Below are 14266 nucleotides of genomic sequence, written 5' to 3'. Positions count from 1 at the left end.
GTGCCACCGCACACGACGTAAAGGAGGGCAAGAACTCACTGGAGTTGTCTTGATCAGGCCCATTGACATGCACTTGATCTGTGTCCCACATTGTTGTCCAGTCAAAGTCATGTTGATGTTGATGGGTGCACTCGGGGTAGGAGCCCAGATATCATTTCGCTAGAACATGCTCAAGGCTACTCAAGGATCGGAGCGAAGCCTGTGCTATTGTCAATAACGTAACAAATCTCATTATACGACCTGGTATTACCGGGTGCGACCTATTCCAGAGGCTGGAAGGCGCAAGGAACGGCCGCAGGCGACGAGACGAAGCCACTCGGAGCAGCGGCGGAAGGCGGAGAGGCAACGAGTGCGATTCGATGCCATGCAAACTCCAGAATGAGAGGGCAGCGTGGACTCGCGCATGACCCGACTCCGTTCGAGAGGAGAATATCGTCTAGACTCTATCACTCTCCGTCTGGGCGATCGTCGTCGTCCGGGTTCAACTCCATAGCCACCGTCATGAACCTGATGAACAACGCGTTAGCGACCAGTCAACTGGAAAAGAAAGTGGACAGGTACTCACTGGGCGGCATGGGAGGCCGAGAGGACGCGCATCGCGTCGAGATTGGTCCTCATGAGTTCGCAGAGGTCCGCGGTCTGCCCGATGGCGCGGGCGAGCCTGGCAAGACTGTGGCCAAGCTGCATGTAGTTGCGATCCTTGGCCTGTGTAGCGTTAGCGGGCTGTGCTTGCATGGTGCCTGCAGAGGATGTGGTGGTCGGAGCGAAGGAGAGCCAGTTGAAGCTGCGGCTTAGTACTTGCAACTTGCCGATCCGGGCCTTGTCGGCGCGCCATAAGCAGGATGAGACGGCCACGGTCACGTGCCGGGGCCATCGAGATTCACAGGGGGAGATGTGGTCTGCTCAAAATCTCGAGTTGAACGAGGCCGCGTCTGACGGACTCCACTCCTCTCCGTCTGCGCTCTCGGCCCACCCGCGTCTCCTCTTTATTCCACGACGACGACGACGGTAGGCGACAGTCCCCTGCCCGCCATGAACGCTACGTTCCTCGACGCCGCCCAGCTCCGCTACCTCTCCACCCACACTCCGTTATACTACAGTCCAGAGGCTGCCCTTGTGCCATGGCTTCCAGACAACCTCCTTGCGCTCGCCGCGCCCATCATTGCCTACTGGGTCCTCAGCATCACCTTTCATGCCTTCGACATGTCTGAGTGGAAGCGGTTGGACAAGTACCGGCTTCACGAGAGCGCGGAGGTCAAGTCGCGCAACCTGGTCACGCGCACGCAAGTCATAGTTGCGGTCATCTTCCAACACATCGTACAGACCGCAATTGGTTTACTCTGGATCGAGGACAAGCCCGCCGGCGCACAGATTGACCATGTAGCGAACATGGCCAAGATGGCTCCGTACTTGGAGTGGGCCGCTACTGGGCTTTTGGGAAAGGAGGCGGGCGCGCAGCTCCTTGTCAGCAGGGGAGCGGAAGGGCTGTATACCGTCTACTGGTGGGCGATACCGGCGGCGAAGTTCCTGCTGGGCATGTGCGTCTTTCATCAGTAACCTTCCTTTCACCCTTCTGATACTACAGCGCCCGCTAGGTTCATCATCGACACCTGGCAATACTTCCTCCATCGGGCCATGCACATGAACACCTACCTCTACAAGAAGTTCCACTCCTGGCACCACCGCCTGTACGTGCCGTACGCTTTTGGCGCGTTGTACAACCATCCCGTCGAGGGCTTCTTGCTTGACACCTGTGGCGCTGGGCTTGCCGAGTGGATTGTCCATATGAGCACTCGCGAGGCCATGCTGCTTTTCGTCGTATCGACGCTCAAGACCGTCGATGATCATTGCGGTTACAAGCTGCCTTGGGACCCTCTGCAGATGTTCAGCCCCAATAACGCAGACTACCATGACATTCATCACCAGGTACGACCAACGCCCCTATGCAATATGTTTCGGGAGCATTATGAAACGTGGAGCGCTCATCGTTATCTTCACAGGTGATTGGGATCAAGTCCAACTTCTCTCAGCCGTTCTTCATTCACTGGGATGCTATCCTTGGCACCCGGATGACACGGCAAGATATCGAGCTCCGCCGGGCGAAGCAGGAGAAGCCGAAGGCACAGTAGAATATAGGGTTTGTTGTACGGATATGCCGCCCGTTCGTTGGCTTGGATTGCAGGATACCTTGGTCACTTTCGTACTGTAGATGCTCGTTAATTGCGCACTGTTGTCGCACCACTCCCGTCCGCCTTGCAGCTTGTTCTGCGCTCAGGCTCGGCGCCGTCACACGACCGCTTTTGTAGAACGACGTAATGATAGAGACGAGTCGAGCGCATGGATTCCAAGCAATGTGTGCAATATGGACTACCAGTTGGCAAGGGCCTCTTTGGTGAGAGGTACGCTTTCCATCTCGTGCTCGTACTCGACCTCCACTCTCGGCCCGCCTGGAAAGGCATCAGTCGTGCTGTGAGAGCTGCGAACGAGTACAAACTTACGTCTGGCCTTCTTCTCTGGTCCTTTGCGAGGAGGCTTCTGCGGTTTTGAAGGAGCTTTCCGCTTGCCGAGCGCAGCCTTCTTTGGGTCCTCATCTTCTTCACTTCCCTCCTCGTCCTCGTCATCTTCATCCTCGTCATCTTCCTCACCAGACGACTGGGGATTGGATTCAGCACACCAGCATCAGCAGGAGAAAATCGTCGAAACTCACCATAGCATCCTCCAAATCGCTCAGGCCGTCCTCCTCCCCGCTCAGGTCACTGACGAACTCTCGTTCGCCCCAGCCCTCTTCCTCTTCCTCCAGCTCCTCCTCATCTTCCTCGTCTGTCTCGTCGTCAATCATCTCGAGTGCCTTGCCCTTGCCCTTGTCACCCTCCTTCTCTCCCCGCTCACGGTCCAGCACCGCCTGCCAGACGGCTTCGTTGACGTTCAGCGGCATATCTCCGTACGCCTTGGACTTGAGTCGCTCGATGAGCTCCGCCTCGATCGACCGCTCGAGCTTCGCGGCTGAGAGGGCTTTGCGCTCGCGCACGGCTTCGCGGCGGTCGAGCTTTTTCTTCACCCCGATGAGTTTGGGTCTGTGAAGGGAGACATATCATCAGTGACTGGTTGAGGGCTAGGTGTGAAAAGGGAAGGGACGCACTGTTGTCGGAGGGCGAGGCGCCGCATCTTGATGAGGTACTGGGTTATTTTGGTGACGCGCTGCTTGCACTTGTGAATGGTGAAGTTGGGCCAGTGGATGAGCTCCTTGTCAATCTGACCAAGGGTTCTGAGCCAAAAGGCAGATTAATGGGGAAGGATGGAGGCGTACCTGCTCCAGGGCTTTCGTGTAGTTGTTCGAGAGCTTGACGCGCTCCCACATGTGTGCGGGTGAGTGCGCACGTTCAATTGTCTTGACGTAGAGGTATAGGACACCTTGCGAGGATGGACTGAATACACTATGCATCGGATAGCAGTGGAACGAATGGACTCACCCTCCTTTTCCCGCACCGTCGCATACCTCGAGTTTGCCAGAGGACAACTCTGCCTGTTGCACAGTCCAGTCACATTGTACTCGTTCCGGCAAAAGTTCTGCGTAGCGGTTCTGAACGAGAGACAGCCGGTCAGCGAGAATGCAGACTAGCACGGTAAGGGATCACACACTTTACTTTGTACGAGCAGAACTGGGTATTGATCACAGACCAGATCACGTCGTCGCTCTGCATGGTGACCGACGTTCACGGTGAAAGGGTCTGGAGGAGGAGGAAGAGGGAGGCCAAGCGGAGCAAGCTTGACTTGCAGATGGCTGAAGCTGCAGCTTTCGTGCTAGAAAATCTGGTATGCCGCTTCTGATTGGCCAGTACGAGGTTCTCACGGGGTAGCTTGTGGGCGCTCCTGGCTCACTTGGCGGCCGCGATGGTGTCATGGCCTGCTATACATACATCGTGTTCTGTCCCAACCTGCCACTCACCGTTGCCCAATTCTTCCTTGTCGATTCACTCGTTGTCCGAACTCACCCTCCTTGCTTGCTGCCACCATGATTCGCTCCTTTATAAGTGGTGCTGCCTCCGCCCTCCGACCTCAAAGTGTCTCTCAAGCCCCTTCCTTGGTCGCACGAGTCATCCCTGCTCGCAGACGAGAGTTCCGTGCTACGCTTCACCGACTGGACTTTCATTTCGACACGCACCACTTTGTGCAGCGATTAGAACGTGAAGGCCTCAACCGGGCACAAGCTGAGGGTATCATGTCCGCACTTGCCGAGGTCATAGACGAGAGCATACGGAATATGACCAGCAATATGGTGACCAAGGCGGATCAGGAGAAGGTCAGTTGTTTTGAATAACGTTTGGAGAAGGTCGGAGACTCTCGGGACGCAACCAACCGGTTGGAGGCTCCAGTCCTACCTTTGTCAAGTGCAGCATATGTGCAAGTGAAAGAACCATGGCTTCCGAGAGTAGAGTATGATCTGCGGGATCTCGCTACCACATGCTCTTGACATATCTTTGCTTCCTGCTATGACGCCCTCCTGTAATAAGCGTCTGACTCCTTCACGGTAAACAGCACCACTACACGCAGCAAGTCGACTTCGCGCAACTCAAGTCCGAGCTGCAACTTATGGAGAAGAACGAACTGGCGATGATCAAGGCGGAGAACGACCGTCTCGTGACGGACATCGAGAAGCTCAAGCAACGTCTGCGCGAGGAAATCACACGTACGCAGGCGGGCGTGAGGCTTGATCTCAATCTGGAGAAGGGTCGCATGCGCGAGGAGACGAGCAAGCAGGAACTCAAGATAAAGGAAGTCGACACGCGCATAGAGCAGGAGATCGCCGCCTTACGGACGTCAATCCAAGTATCGAAGGTACGTATCCCCGTTCCTTGGAATCGTACTCGGTTGACACCGTGTTACGCATACAGGCGACAACCTTGCAATACCTTGTCGGTTTTGGTGCGTACTACGTATACACATGAAGTCCGCCTCCGACTAACTATGTGCCTACAGTCACCGGTTGCTCAGCGTTGCTCATGGCGTATATGCGCTTCCGATACTAGCATGGTCTTCTTCGGCCCTGGATTCCCGAGCGTCGCGACGCCACACGCATCTGGACGGGTGGACAGGCTTCCCTCGCGCTACGATGACGATTATGCAAACGGACAGACTGAGACAACTATAGGACACCCATAGGCGGAGTGTCGTAATACCTGTGAGTGTCTTCCATGCTCCTATTATAGGTCACGTCGGTAACATCAGACCGTCCAGATCTATGTATTCATATCCTTGTATTTCTACGTCCATATTGCACCTTTGACAGTCTAATCATCTAATGGTGGCAACGGGTCACTGATAATCGGTTCTCCGAGTGCTACGCGCGCAAACTTCTCGTAAGCCCGGTCTAGGTCGTCGTTCACAATGACAAGATCGTGGGCACCCTCCTTTGCATACTCAATCTCCTTCAACGCAGTGGCGAGGCGCTTCGCTACAGCAGCCTCCGTCTCCGTGCCGCGTCCTTGGAGACGCTTACGCAGCGCAGCCAAGGAAGGCGGAGAGATGAAAAGGTAGACGGGGTTCAGATTTGTTGCCTTAATCTGGCGGACGCCCTGGAACGGATGTTTGGACGGAAGGGAAGAGAGAAAACAGGCGTTTGTCATGGCAACATACCTGCGCCTCGATATCCAGAAGACACCTCCTGCCCGATCTCTCGATCTCGCGCACGGTCATGAAGCTCGTCCCATAGAAGTTGCCGGAGAACTGGGCGTGCTCAATGAACGCGCCATCGGCGATGAGGTCCTTGAACTTGTCCTGTGAGACGAAGTGATAGTCCTTGCCGTCGACCTCGCCCGCACGAGGTGAGCGCGTCGTGTCTGTCAGGGACGGTGAAACGTGCCGGGCTGTCAACGGGTGGAACGAGGTGCAAAATAGCTGGCTACGCACGAGAGACGCTGAAGCCAAACTTGTCTGGATAGTCGGCAAAGAGGCGTTTGAGGAGCGTGCTCTTGCCCACACCCGAGGGGCCTGAGATTACCAGAGGACGGAGGAAGTCCGCGGCGGGCGACATGGTGGGGGCGAGGGACGACAAGGCGACAGACAGGACGGGGAAGGCTTGGATTGAGTGGAAGAAAGAAGACGAGACAATGCGCAACATTTTTGCCAGAATAATGCAAGCGCCCAGAAAGGAAAAGGGTAGGTTGCTAGGATATTACATAATAGGCACGACAGCGGTCGACATGTCGGGCTAGCAGAAGCGCTGGGGGTGATCGCCTGGGAGGACGACGGACAGAGGCCGTCTCTCCCTCCTCATCCTTGCTCTTTCTTCTCCCCCGTCTGGGCTCACCTCCCGCCCTTCCTGCAGTCCATCCTGCGCCGCCCTTCCTATCCTTCCTTTAATTATCCATCCTTCTCGTCCCTCTCCAAAGCCCGCTCGGTCTCTTATCGGTTCGCGACAACCATGGGCGCTGTCTGCTGTCGACCCCAGGTAGCCCGGTCCCTATTCTACCCTGTTGCCCATTTACCAAGCATACCGCCGTCCTACAGCCTATAGACTTCGATGGGGACGTTAATCTCTTCCACTTCATCCTACTGCGGTGTGTGGGCAAGGGGGCATTTGGCAAGGTGCGTTTTTAGCCTACCGTTCGTTCTTCCGCCTGACCGACCGCCATGTCACGCGCAGGTCCGCGTCGTACAGCACAAGCAGACGCGCGAGCTTTATGCGCTCAAGTACATCAACAAGGCCAAGTGCGTGAAGATGAAGGCGGTCTCGAATATTATCCAGGAGCGCCGGCTGTTGGAGGAGGTACGCCCCGCACCCTCTTTCGTCTGATGCGAGGAACCGTAGCTTATGCGTGTTCGCGTCACCACAGATTGACCACCCCTTTGTTGTGAACATGCGTTATGCTTTCCAGGATGACGAGAACTGCTTCTTTGTGTTGGATCTGATGCTCGGAGGCGACTTGAGATGTGAGCTCTTTCCTCGGTTCTGCTGCTCGATGCATGCATTGACCACGGCAACCTTCTCGAAGTCCACTTGGAAAGGTTGGGCTCATTAGCAGAGGACGTCGTGCGCTTCTACGTGGCGGAAATCGGCTCTGCGCTCGCATACCTCCACGAACACCGTATTATCCATCGGTGAGTCTACCCTGGGATGCCGACGGGAAGGTACCTTGCTGAGCTACTTGCAGTGATCTCAAGCCGGACAACATCCTCCTCGACGAACGGGGTCACGCACACATCACTGACTTCAACATCGCCGTCCACTATTCGGAGCGGCGTATGTTGACCGGTGTCGCTGGATCCATGGCGTACATGGCTCCGGAGATTCTCGCTAAGCGCGGCTATACATACACCATTGACTGGTGGTCTCTTGGTGTATGCGCATACGAGCTTATCTTTGGTCGTCGGCCGTTCCGCGGGAAGACGAACAGCGACCTCACCCACAGTATTGCGAAGGATACGTTGCGTTTCCCGGAGGATGCTGAATCCAAGTGCAGCAGGGCGGGCATCCAGGCATTGAAAGGCGTGAGTACTCTCCCATGTCTCCCTCCTTCCCTGTACAGACGCGTGACATACGGGCGAGGCTTCGTCGCTAATCCGTGATACGCGACGACCAAACTTGTCTGAACAGGGGGAGGGGGATGCACTGGTTGTACCTGTGCCACCGTGATGGATGACTGATAGCCTGTGTTCGCAGTTCTTGGACAGAGATCCCTCGAGACGATTGGCCTGCAAACCTAATGGGGAGGGCTTTGAAGAGTTGAAGAGACATCCTTGGTTCTCGGCCATTGACTGGGACACTCTCGAGACGAAGGAGCAGACCGCACCGTTCATCCCTGACGTACGTACGATTCCTTACCGTGTGGTGGTCTGTGCTCATCGGTCGGCTTCGCAGTCAAAGAAGGCCAACTTCGATGCATCGCATGAGCTTGAGGAGCTCCTGCTGGAAGACAACCCTTTGCGCGCGAGACAGCGGAAGGAGCGGGATATCAGCAGCTTGAGCGCCGAGATGAGGCAGATGGAAGAGCAGTACGTCATTCTGACTTCCAAGACTTCGAAATCCACAAATTGACATGCCGAATACTCACCCTGGTGATTGCATCTAGATTCACGCCGTATGATTTCAAGAAGATGCACCGCCGGTCGTACTACCCACAGACCCAGATCATCTCGACGGTCACTGCGACATCGTCATCAGGGCCCGCGTCCTCGCGTCCAGTCACGCCAATGACGATCGCCAACGACGGCATGCACGACTATTCCTACAACCAGAAGCCAATAAACGACGAGATGGGTATGGCCGAGTCTCCTGTTGTCGAGATGGCAGACCTCAGCGAAAAGGGCCAGTAAGGCCCCCATACCCTTTGCTGTGTCTGCTGTGCGGCAAGTCCCGCCCTGGCTCCAGAGCGGCAAGACATTGATACCAGTTCGTCCGCGGTGGACTTGGCGACCCTCATCTCATCCCTGGCATGTGCCTGTCTTGTTTGTTCACGTCCGCTTTTACGGTGTAGTCTGCGCTTCATTTATCGATCCCCGCCGCATCCTTCACGCTCCTATCCATATCCATTAAACTATCCTGTATATGAGCCTAACCCCCCTGTCCTCGTCGTCCCGGCCGCACCCACACGCATGTCATGCCCCGGATCCCGATCCCTATGACCCCTCATCATGTTATGCCCTGCACGCTCGCTCACGCATCTAGTTGTACACCCTACTTCCTCTATTCCTCCGCGAAGAGCCCATCCCTCTCTGCCTCTGCCTCTTTTGTTTTCGGCATATAGTACCCTGGTTAATAGTGCCGTTTCGCATGCGCACGACTCCTGCTTGTGTCTATTATTGTCATCTCTACTTCTTCCCTGGACCCGCGGGTTGTGCCATACGTAGCTCCGGCAGTTTCCAATACCATCGGATTTCGTGGTATCGTCGACGTCTGTCTGGATGGCAATGGCTCTCACGCGGTGTCTTCCTTTGCGTCCCCTGTTTTGACATACTCTACTAGCTAGTCGTTGATCACCTTCTTCTGTCACTTCTCTGCATTCGTGGACCGCGGCGCTGTGGCTACAGTACTTGGAACCGGAACGTCGAGACCCGACCCCTTTGGATATCCCCCCCGGGCCTGGATTCATCGTACTTTCCTTGACGACAGAATACGGCCGGCCTCATTCTCCTCTTGTCGTATCCTACACTCACATCCTCCCTCACTCAGTCTCTCACTCGATCCCTCTCTCCTCCTCTCCTCGCGGCCGAACTGTTTCATAGCGAAAGCAAAAGAACTCTCTGTGTTGTTGTTCATACCCGTTCTGCATACATAGCTACGTAGCACCTAACCTGCACAACCCAATGCGGCTGTCTAAATATACCCCCCATTGAATACGCTACCTGATCCGTTCTAGCCCCCGCAGGCGAGGTCGAATGTAGTTCGAAGCGCGGCCGTGTCGATCGGTCTCCACAAGCATACAGGTGCAACGCCGAGGCTACAGCGGTACTTATTATACTTGCAATTGTGCAAGGTGACCCAGCAACGCACCGGTAATTTGGGAAACAGTGTGGGTCCGAAAGATGCGCAAGAACTCGTGTATATGGACTGACATAACTTATGTATTCTATATAACCTGAAGTGTGTTGGACCCAATATATCACTCTACATGCTTAGCAGCTCGTGTTTCACTCTGCTTTCGCCTTCCTGGTGCTTCTGCGCGAGGTCGCAGCAGTGTAGAACAGCGAGCCAATGAAGACCATGCCTGCCCCGATGCCGAGCTGTGCGTTCCATTCGTTCCCGAACCACCACACGCTGAAGCACAGGCTGATTGCTTTGCGGGCCGTTAGAACGAGGTTCGTGGATACGGACGATACGTGCTGTGAAATGTGTTGTAAGATGATCGCGGAACGCGACTCCAATGCGATGGGAGGGAGCGGACGTACGGAACTGAGCTGGTTCACGCCGGACACGCAGGCTAGCTGCGTGAACATGTTCGCGACGAGGACGGCGTATGGGATGTAAGGCGTGAACCCCCCGAGCGCCTCTTTTGAAAAGGGCGCGATGGATGCGGGGCTTGCGAGTCCGCGGAATCCTCGCTTGAGGTCGGACGTGAACAGGAGGAAGATTGGCAGGGATAAGCAGTGCTGAGGGCATCCGTCAGTCTCAGGACAAGGATCCTCCGATCAAGCCTGTTACCGTATAAAACACTCCTTCTTTCCAGTGAGGGCCGTATTTCGTGTAGGTGCGTTCCTGAAGGACGCCTAGGGTGCCGGTGAGAAACAAGGATAAGGTGAGCATGGCGACGCCGATTGTATATCTTCCCAGGTCCACCGGGACTTCGGACGATTTGGGAGACGAGGGTCGAGATAGTGTCGCAAGAATGACACCTGCAGATACGAAAGCTACTGCAGCCTGTAAATTATCGAGCAAGTTAGCACCGCACTGTTGGCACAAGACAAACGATCAAACAGTCCTCCTCGAGTTTTTGTGCAGGTCCATCAGGCCGTGTCCGAATGCGGCACTGGACGACTTATCAACGTACTTACAATCTGTGCCAATGAATAACGCTTCTTCATGACCAGATAACCCAAAAGCATCGATACCGCAAGACCTGAATCAGTTCGTCAGTCGCTTGTGCGGGCAGATCACAAATCAAGGACAATACGCACCAGCTGAACGGAATACGATCTGCACTGTAAGCGGCACAGAGAAGGCGAATACCCAGTTGTTCATCAGGGAGCCCGAAGTTAAGACAACTACTTGCAAGGCCCAACTACTAAGGGGCACATGCCGAGGCTTGAGGCGCGGCAAGCCCCCTCCCGCCGGAAAGACCAGAAAAGACGGTAGTGATTGTAACGTTATGAATAGCATCTGCGAGAAAGTAAGGGTCGTCCCTGTATGGAGTTAGTCGCTAGTACTACGATCTAGTGTGGGGGAAGAGGAAGCTCTCCGTACCGATATGTGCATCCATCTTCAGGAGTTGCTCGTACGACCAGACATTTCTGCGTATCAGGAACTCATCTGGCATTGTTACTAGGCGTGCAAGTACCGAGATCTACTGACGAGCAGCAACCTCCGAAGACCAGGCTTAACATGAGACTGTAGTCGACCAAGGATAGCGCAATGGCCTTCGACACGTTTGCGTTCCCATTCTCCTGCATCTTCTCGAGCTTCTTCCCTCCTGCCTTCGCAGTACCACTGCTGGAAGCCTCCTCCTTGATACTATGTTTTGCTTTCAGCTGGCCATTCTTCGCTTGTCTTGCCATGGAGACGTCAGGGAGAGAACGGGGAGGAACTGAGGAAAAGATACGAGGAGGACGAGTCCAGGGAATGAGACATGGAACAAGACAAAGATGGATGGTAATATATAGCCTCGAGAGGGGGAAACGCCCACGACGTGGTCGACGTGGGTCCTCAAGTGACCGTGCGGCGTACCAGGACACCGCCGTCTCCGAGTCCCGACATCGAACAGCCAAGGGACCGTGGGATCTTCCCCTGCTGAGTCAGCTACCGATTGGGTAACCACCCGGGTAGCACGTGGCCTTGCATCTCCGGAAATTTCGCATTCTCCGCGTCCCTGTTGTCGTTCAGAGCCTTGGCTGGTCTTTCTGCCTCCTGCTTAATCCTGCCTCGCCCGGCGCACCCTATACGATGCCGGACGCACGTCTAGTCGACTTGAAGACCACCTTCAATGCCTTCAGTCATATTCTCGATGCTCGCATACTCCGCGCGCTCGCGGACATGGGCTTCGCGAGACCTACGCTCGTGCAGACGAAAGCTATCCCATTGGCATTGGAAAACCGCGACATCTTGGCTCGCGCGAGAACAGGAAGCGGGAAAACTGCGGCATACTGCATACCTGTTGTACAAAAGGTCCTGAATGCCAAGTCGGTGAGTTCCTTCTCCGCATGCAGTTTGGTCAAGCGGATTGTCGTTGCCGGTGTCTCGGCCCTGAGCTTCAGAGTTGTGCTCAGGATTGCATTCAGTGAACAAGCTCGTGCTGGGGTTCAGAGGATGATATGCTCATGTCACCTTCGTCAGAACTTGCCTGCAGAGGACGAGAGGAGACAAGCCACCCGTGTCCTGATCCTTGTTCCCACCCGCGAGCTCTCCGAACAAGTCGCGGGACATATGCGCAACCTGCTCACCTACTGCGAAGACGATGTAACTGTTGCCAATGTCTCGACTGGCACGGCCGCCCATTTGCAGAAGTAAGTAAGTCGTTCCGACGCCTCCACATGAAATGCGGAACGTTGACAACCAAAAAGGACCCAGCTATCAGACAATCCCGACATCGTAATCGCTACGCCCTCTCGTGCATTGGCCTTACTCCAGTCCAAGGTGAGTAGTCAACTGCCTTCTGGATCCTATTATAGCGTGTCTCAATACTGCTCCAGAGCCTCTCTCTCAGCGCTCTTGAGTCGCTTGTGATTGACGAGGCAGACCTTATTCTGTCGTATGGACACGATGAGGATGTGCGGCAAATATTTGGGTCAGGGTATCTACCCAAGGTGTTTCAGTCTTTCCTCATGAGCGCGACTATGACGGAGGATGTGGAAGCACTCAAGGGACTGGCGTTGAGGAGTCCGGTGGGTGACACCAGGTCATGATAAGATACTAGACACTCAACATTCGTCAGGCTATCCTCAAGCTTGAGGAAGAGGAGGACGAAGCAGCGAACCTCACTCAGTACTCAGTCAGGTTCGATAACGTCGCATCCTGCAAAATTGCCATCTGTCTAATACTGCGTCATAGGTGCTCTGAAGTCGACAAGTTTTTGTTGACGTATGTCATCTTGAAGTTGAAGCTTATCAAGGGCAAGTGCATCCTATTCGTGAACGACGTCGACCGGTGTTACCGCCTCAAGCTTTTTCTTGAGCAATTCTCTGTCAAGAGCTGCGTGCTCAATTCGGAGCTCCCCCTAAACTCGAGGTGAGGATTGCAGCGTTGAGCAAGCTGTCTCGTCTTTCTGACGAGGCGTAGGTATCACACCGTGCAAGAGTTCAACAAGGGTGTGTACGACTACATTATCGCGTCGGACGAGAGTTCTGGTCGTATGGAGCAAGATTCCGAGGATGAGGAAAACGTGCCAGACGCTGCGGAAGAGGAAGAAGAGGACGATGAGCGTGAGAACAATGCTTGTTCGCCTCGTCTATCAAGTATACTGAAGAATCGTGTAGTCATGTCGTCACAGCGTGAGCCTGAAGCAACTGGCTCCCAATCAGCGGACGAAGATGCCGAGGCTAGCACCTCGAAGTCCCTAAAACGCAAAAAGCGGGCAAGCTCTCCTGCACCCAACGCTTCGTCGAAGTCAAAACCCAACAAGCAGAAACGTAGAAAGGGCGGGACCGATGCTGAGTACGGCGTGTCACGCGGCGTCGACTTCGTGGACGTCTCCTGCGTCATCAACTTCGATCTCCCGACCTCTTCAAGATCCTACACCCATCGCGTCGGGCGTACTGCACGGGCAGGGCGGACCGGCATGGCTCTCTCCTTTGTTGTCCCGGAGGATCAATGGGGCAAGAACAAGGTCGTTGGGTGTGTAGAGAGTGCGAAGCGTGACGAAGAAGTGTTCGCGAGGATCGAGAAGGAGCAGGCTGCGCGGGGCAGCCAGATCAAGGACTACAAGTTCGACATGAAGCAGGTGGAGGCGTTCAGGTATCGCATGGAGGATGCGTTGCGTGCAGTGACTCGGAGCGCGATCAAGGAGGCTCGGATCAAAGAGCTCAAGACGGAGATCTTGAATTCAGACAAGTTGAAGGTACGGTTCATGCTCATGCACATTCCCTAGTCGCTGATCTTCCTTGTTCGTAGGCGCACTTCGAGGACAACCCTCTTGACTTGGAATATTTGCGACACGACAAACCGCTCCACCCGACGCGTGTGCAGTCGCACATGAAGCATGTACCCAAGTACCTCTTACCGCGGATCGCCCCTGTACCTGGCGCAGATACCGCGGCACAGGGAGATGACAAGCCGGCAGCTGCGCCTGGAGACGTTGGGTTTGTGCCGTTCAATAAGAATGGTGTTCGGGGACGTGGGAGAGGACGCGGCAGAGGCAGAGGCAGAGGCGGCAGAGGCGGTAGTGGTGGCAGAGGCGGGAAGAAGAAATCGAATCCGTTGAAGTCGTTCGGTTAACATCCGCTAGCTATTCCTATAATCCCTGTTATTATTGTGTGTGAGAGTTGGTGCACCTGGAACGCTACGCGTCCGCAATCAACGTTGGCGCGAACTTGTACGCGCATGCGCTCAGCCACCGACGCGTCAAGCGTCCTCGGCGTCTGCGCGTAGACTCTTGTCCCCTCTTGTCCCAGTCCACCATAC

At 55.1% G+C, this 14266-nt stretch overlaps 9 protein-coding genes across 9 annotated transcripts; 4 read left to right on the top strand and 5 right to left on the bottom strand.

Moving 5' to 3' along the window:
* Nucleotides 1-446: 446 nt before the first annotated feature.
* L226DRAFT_569787 (uncharacterized protein) lies at nt 447-735 on the bottom strand (the record flags this gene model as incomplete). The annotated part of the gene is made up of 2 exons (XM_067684349.1): nt 447-507; nt 566-735. 2 exons carry the CDS (start codon nt 733-735, stop codon nt 447-449), a joined length of 231 nt encoding a protein of 76 aa, XP_067537116.1.
* Nucleotides 736-1009: 274 nt separating this feature from the next.
* On the top strand, nt 1010-2412 carry L226DRAFT_533638 (sphingosine hydroxylase). Its single transcript, XM_067680507.1, has 3 exons — nt 1010-1538; nt 1596-1926; nt 2001-2412. Exons 1-3 carry the CDS (start codon nt 1033-1035, stop codon nt 2127-2129), a joined length of 966 nt encoding a protein of 321 aa, XP_067537115.1. The 5' UTR covers nt 1010-1032; the 3' UTR covers nt 2130-2412.
* On the bottom strand, nt 2368-3751 carry L226DRAFT_611889 (Mak16 protein; the record flags this gene model as incomplete). The annotated part of the gene is made up of 7 exons (XM_067686324.1): nt 3640-3751; nt 3471-3580; nt 3308-3411; nt 3140-3252; nt 2708-3074; nt 2499-2652; nt 2368-2447 (listed from the first exon to the last, which is right to left on the bottom strand). The coding sequence occupies exons 1-7, from the start codon at nt 3699-3701 to the stop codon at nt 2368-2370; spliced, it is 990 nt and encodes a 329-aa protein (XP_067537114.1). The 5' UTR covers nt 3702-3751.
* Nucleotides 3752-4012: 261 nt separating this feature from the next.
* Nucleotides 4013-5027, top strand: L226DRAFT_544920 (DUF1640-domain-containing protein; the record flags this gene model as incomplete). Its single annotated transcript, XM_067682310.1, has 4 exons — nt 4013-4300; nt 4537-4836; nt 4893-4923; nt 4978-5027. The coding sequence occupies 4 exons, from the start codon at nt 4013-4015 to the stop codon at nt 5025-5027; spliced, it is 669 nt and encodes a 222-aa protein (XP_067537113.1).
* A 198-nt stretch (nt 5028-5225) lies between these two features.
* L226DRAFT_533634 (guanylate kinase) lies at nt 5226-6087 on the bottom strand. The gene is made up of 3 exons (XM_067680506.1): nt 5908-6087; nt 5635-5837; nt 5226-5573 (listed from the first exon to the last, which is right to left on the bottom strand). Exons 1-3 carry the CDS (start codon nt 6029-6031, stop codon nt 5289-5291), a joined length of 612 nt encoding a protein of 203 aa, XP_067537112.1. The 5' UTR covers nt 6032-6087; the 3' UTR covers nt 5226-5288.
* Nucleotides 6088-6421: 334 nt separating this feature from the next.
* On the top strand, nt 6422-8313 carry L226DRAFT_569782 (kinase-like protein; the record flags this gene model as incomplete). Its single annotated transcript, XM_067684348.1, has 9 exons — nt 6422-6448; nt 6508-6585; nt 6644-6766; nt 6834-6930; nt 6993-7098; nt 7152-7488; nt 7661-7804; nt 7859-7992; nt 8070-8313. The coding sequence occupies 9 exons, from the start codon at nt 6422-6424 to the stop codon at nt 8311-8313; spliced, it is 1290 nt and encodes a 429-aa protein (XP_067537111.1).
* A 110-nt stretch (nt 8314-8423) lies between these two features.
* Nucleotides 8424-9170, bottom strand: L226DRAFT_379596 (uncharacterized protein). The gene has a single exon (XM_067674379.1). The coding sequence runs from the start codon at nt 9087-9089 to the stop codon at nt 8535-8537; it is 555 nt and encodes a 184-aa protein (XP_067537110.1). The 5' UTR covers nt 9090-9170; the 3' UTR covers nt 8424-8534.
* A 352-nt stretch (nt 9171-9522) lies between these two features.
* L226DRAFT_533631 (UAA-domain-containing protein) lies at nt 9523-11367 on the bottom strand. The gene is made up of 7 exons (XM_067680505.1): nt 11006-11367; nt 10898-10944; nt 10612-10836; nt 10489-10553; nt 10139-10354; nt 9886-10086; nt 9523-9819 (listed from the first exon to the last, which is right to left on the bottom strand). Exons 1-7 carry the CDS (start codon nt 11206-11208, stop codon nt 9628-9630), a joined length of 1149 nt encoding a protein of 382 aa, XP_067537109.1. The 5' UTR covers nt 11209-11367; the 3' UTR covers nt 9523-9627.
* A 152-nt stretch (nt 11368-11519) lies between these two features.
* Nucleotides 11520-14146, top strand: L226DRAFT_505955 (DEAD-domain-containing protein). The gene is made up of 9 exons (XM_067678057.1): nt 11520-11833; nt 11984-12153; nt 12211-12283; nt 12340-12531; nt 12582-12643; nt 12698-12874; nt 12926-13068; nt 13123-13703; nt 13757-14146. The coding sequence occupies exons 1-9, from the start codon at nt 11594-11596 to the stop codon at nt 14078-14080; spliced, it is 1962 nt and encodes a 653-aa protein (XP_067537108.1). The 5' UTR covers nt 11520-11593; the 3' UTR covers nt 14081-14146.
* Nucleotides 14147-14266: the final 120 nt, after the last annotated feature.

This window comes from Lentinus tigrinus, assembly GCF_003813185.1.
Source record: "Lentinus tigrinus ALCF2SS1-7 unplaced genomic scaffold L226scaffold_8, whole genome shotgun sequence".
Taxonomy (NCBI): Eukaryota; Fungi; Basidiomycota; class Agaricomycetes; order Polyporales; family Polyporaceae; genus Lentinus; species Lentinus tigrinus.
Note: the sequence above shows the minus strand (reverse complement) of the source record. Positions and strands in the feature narration are given on the sequence as shown.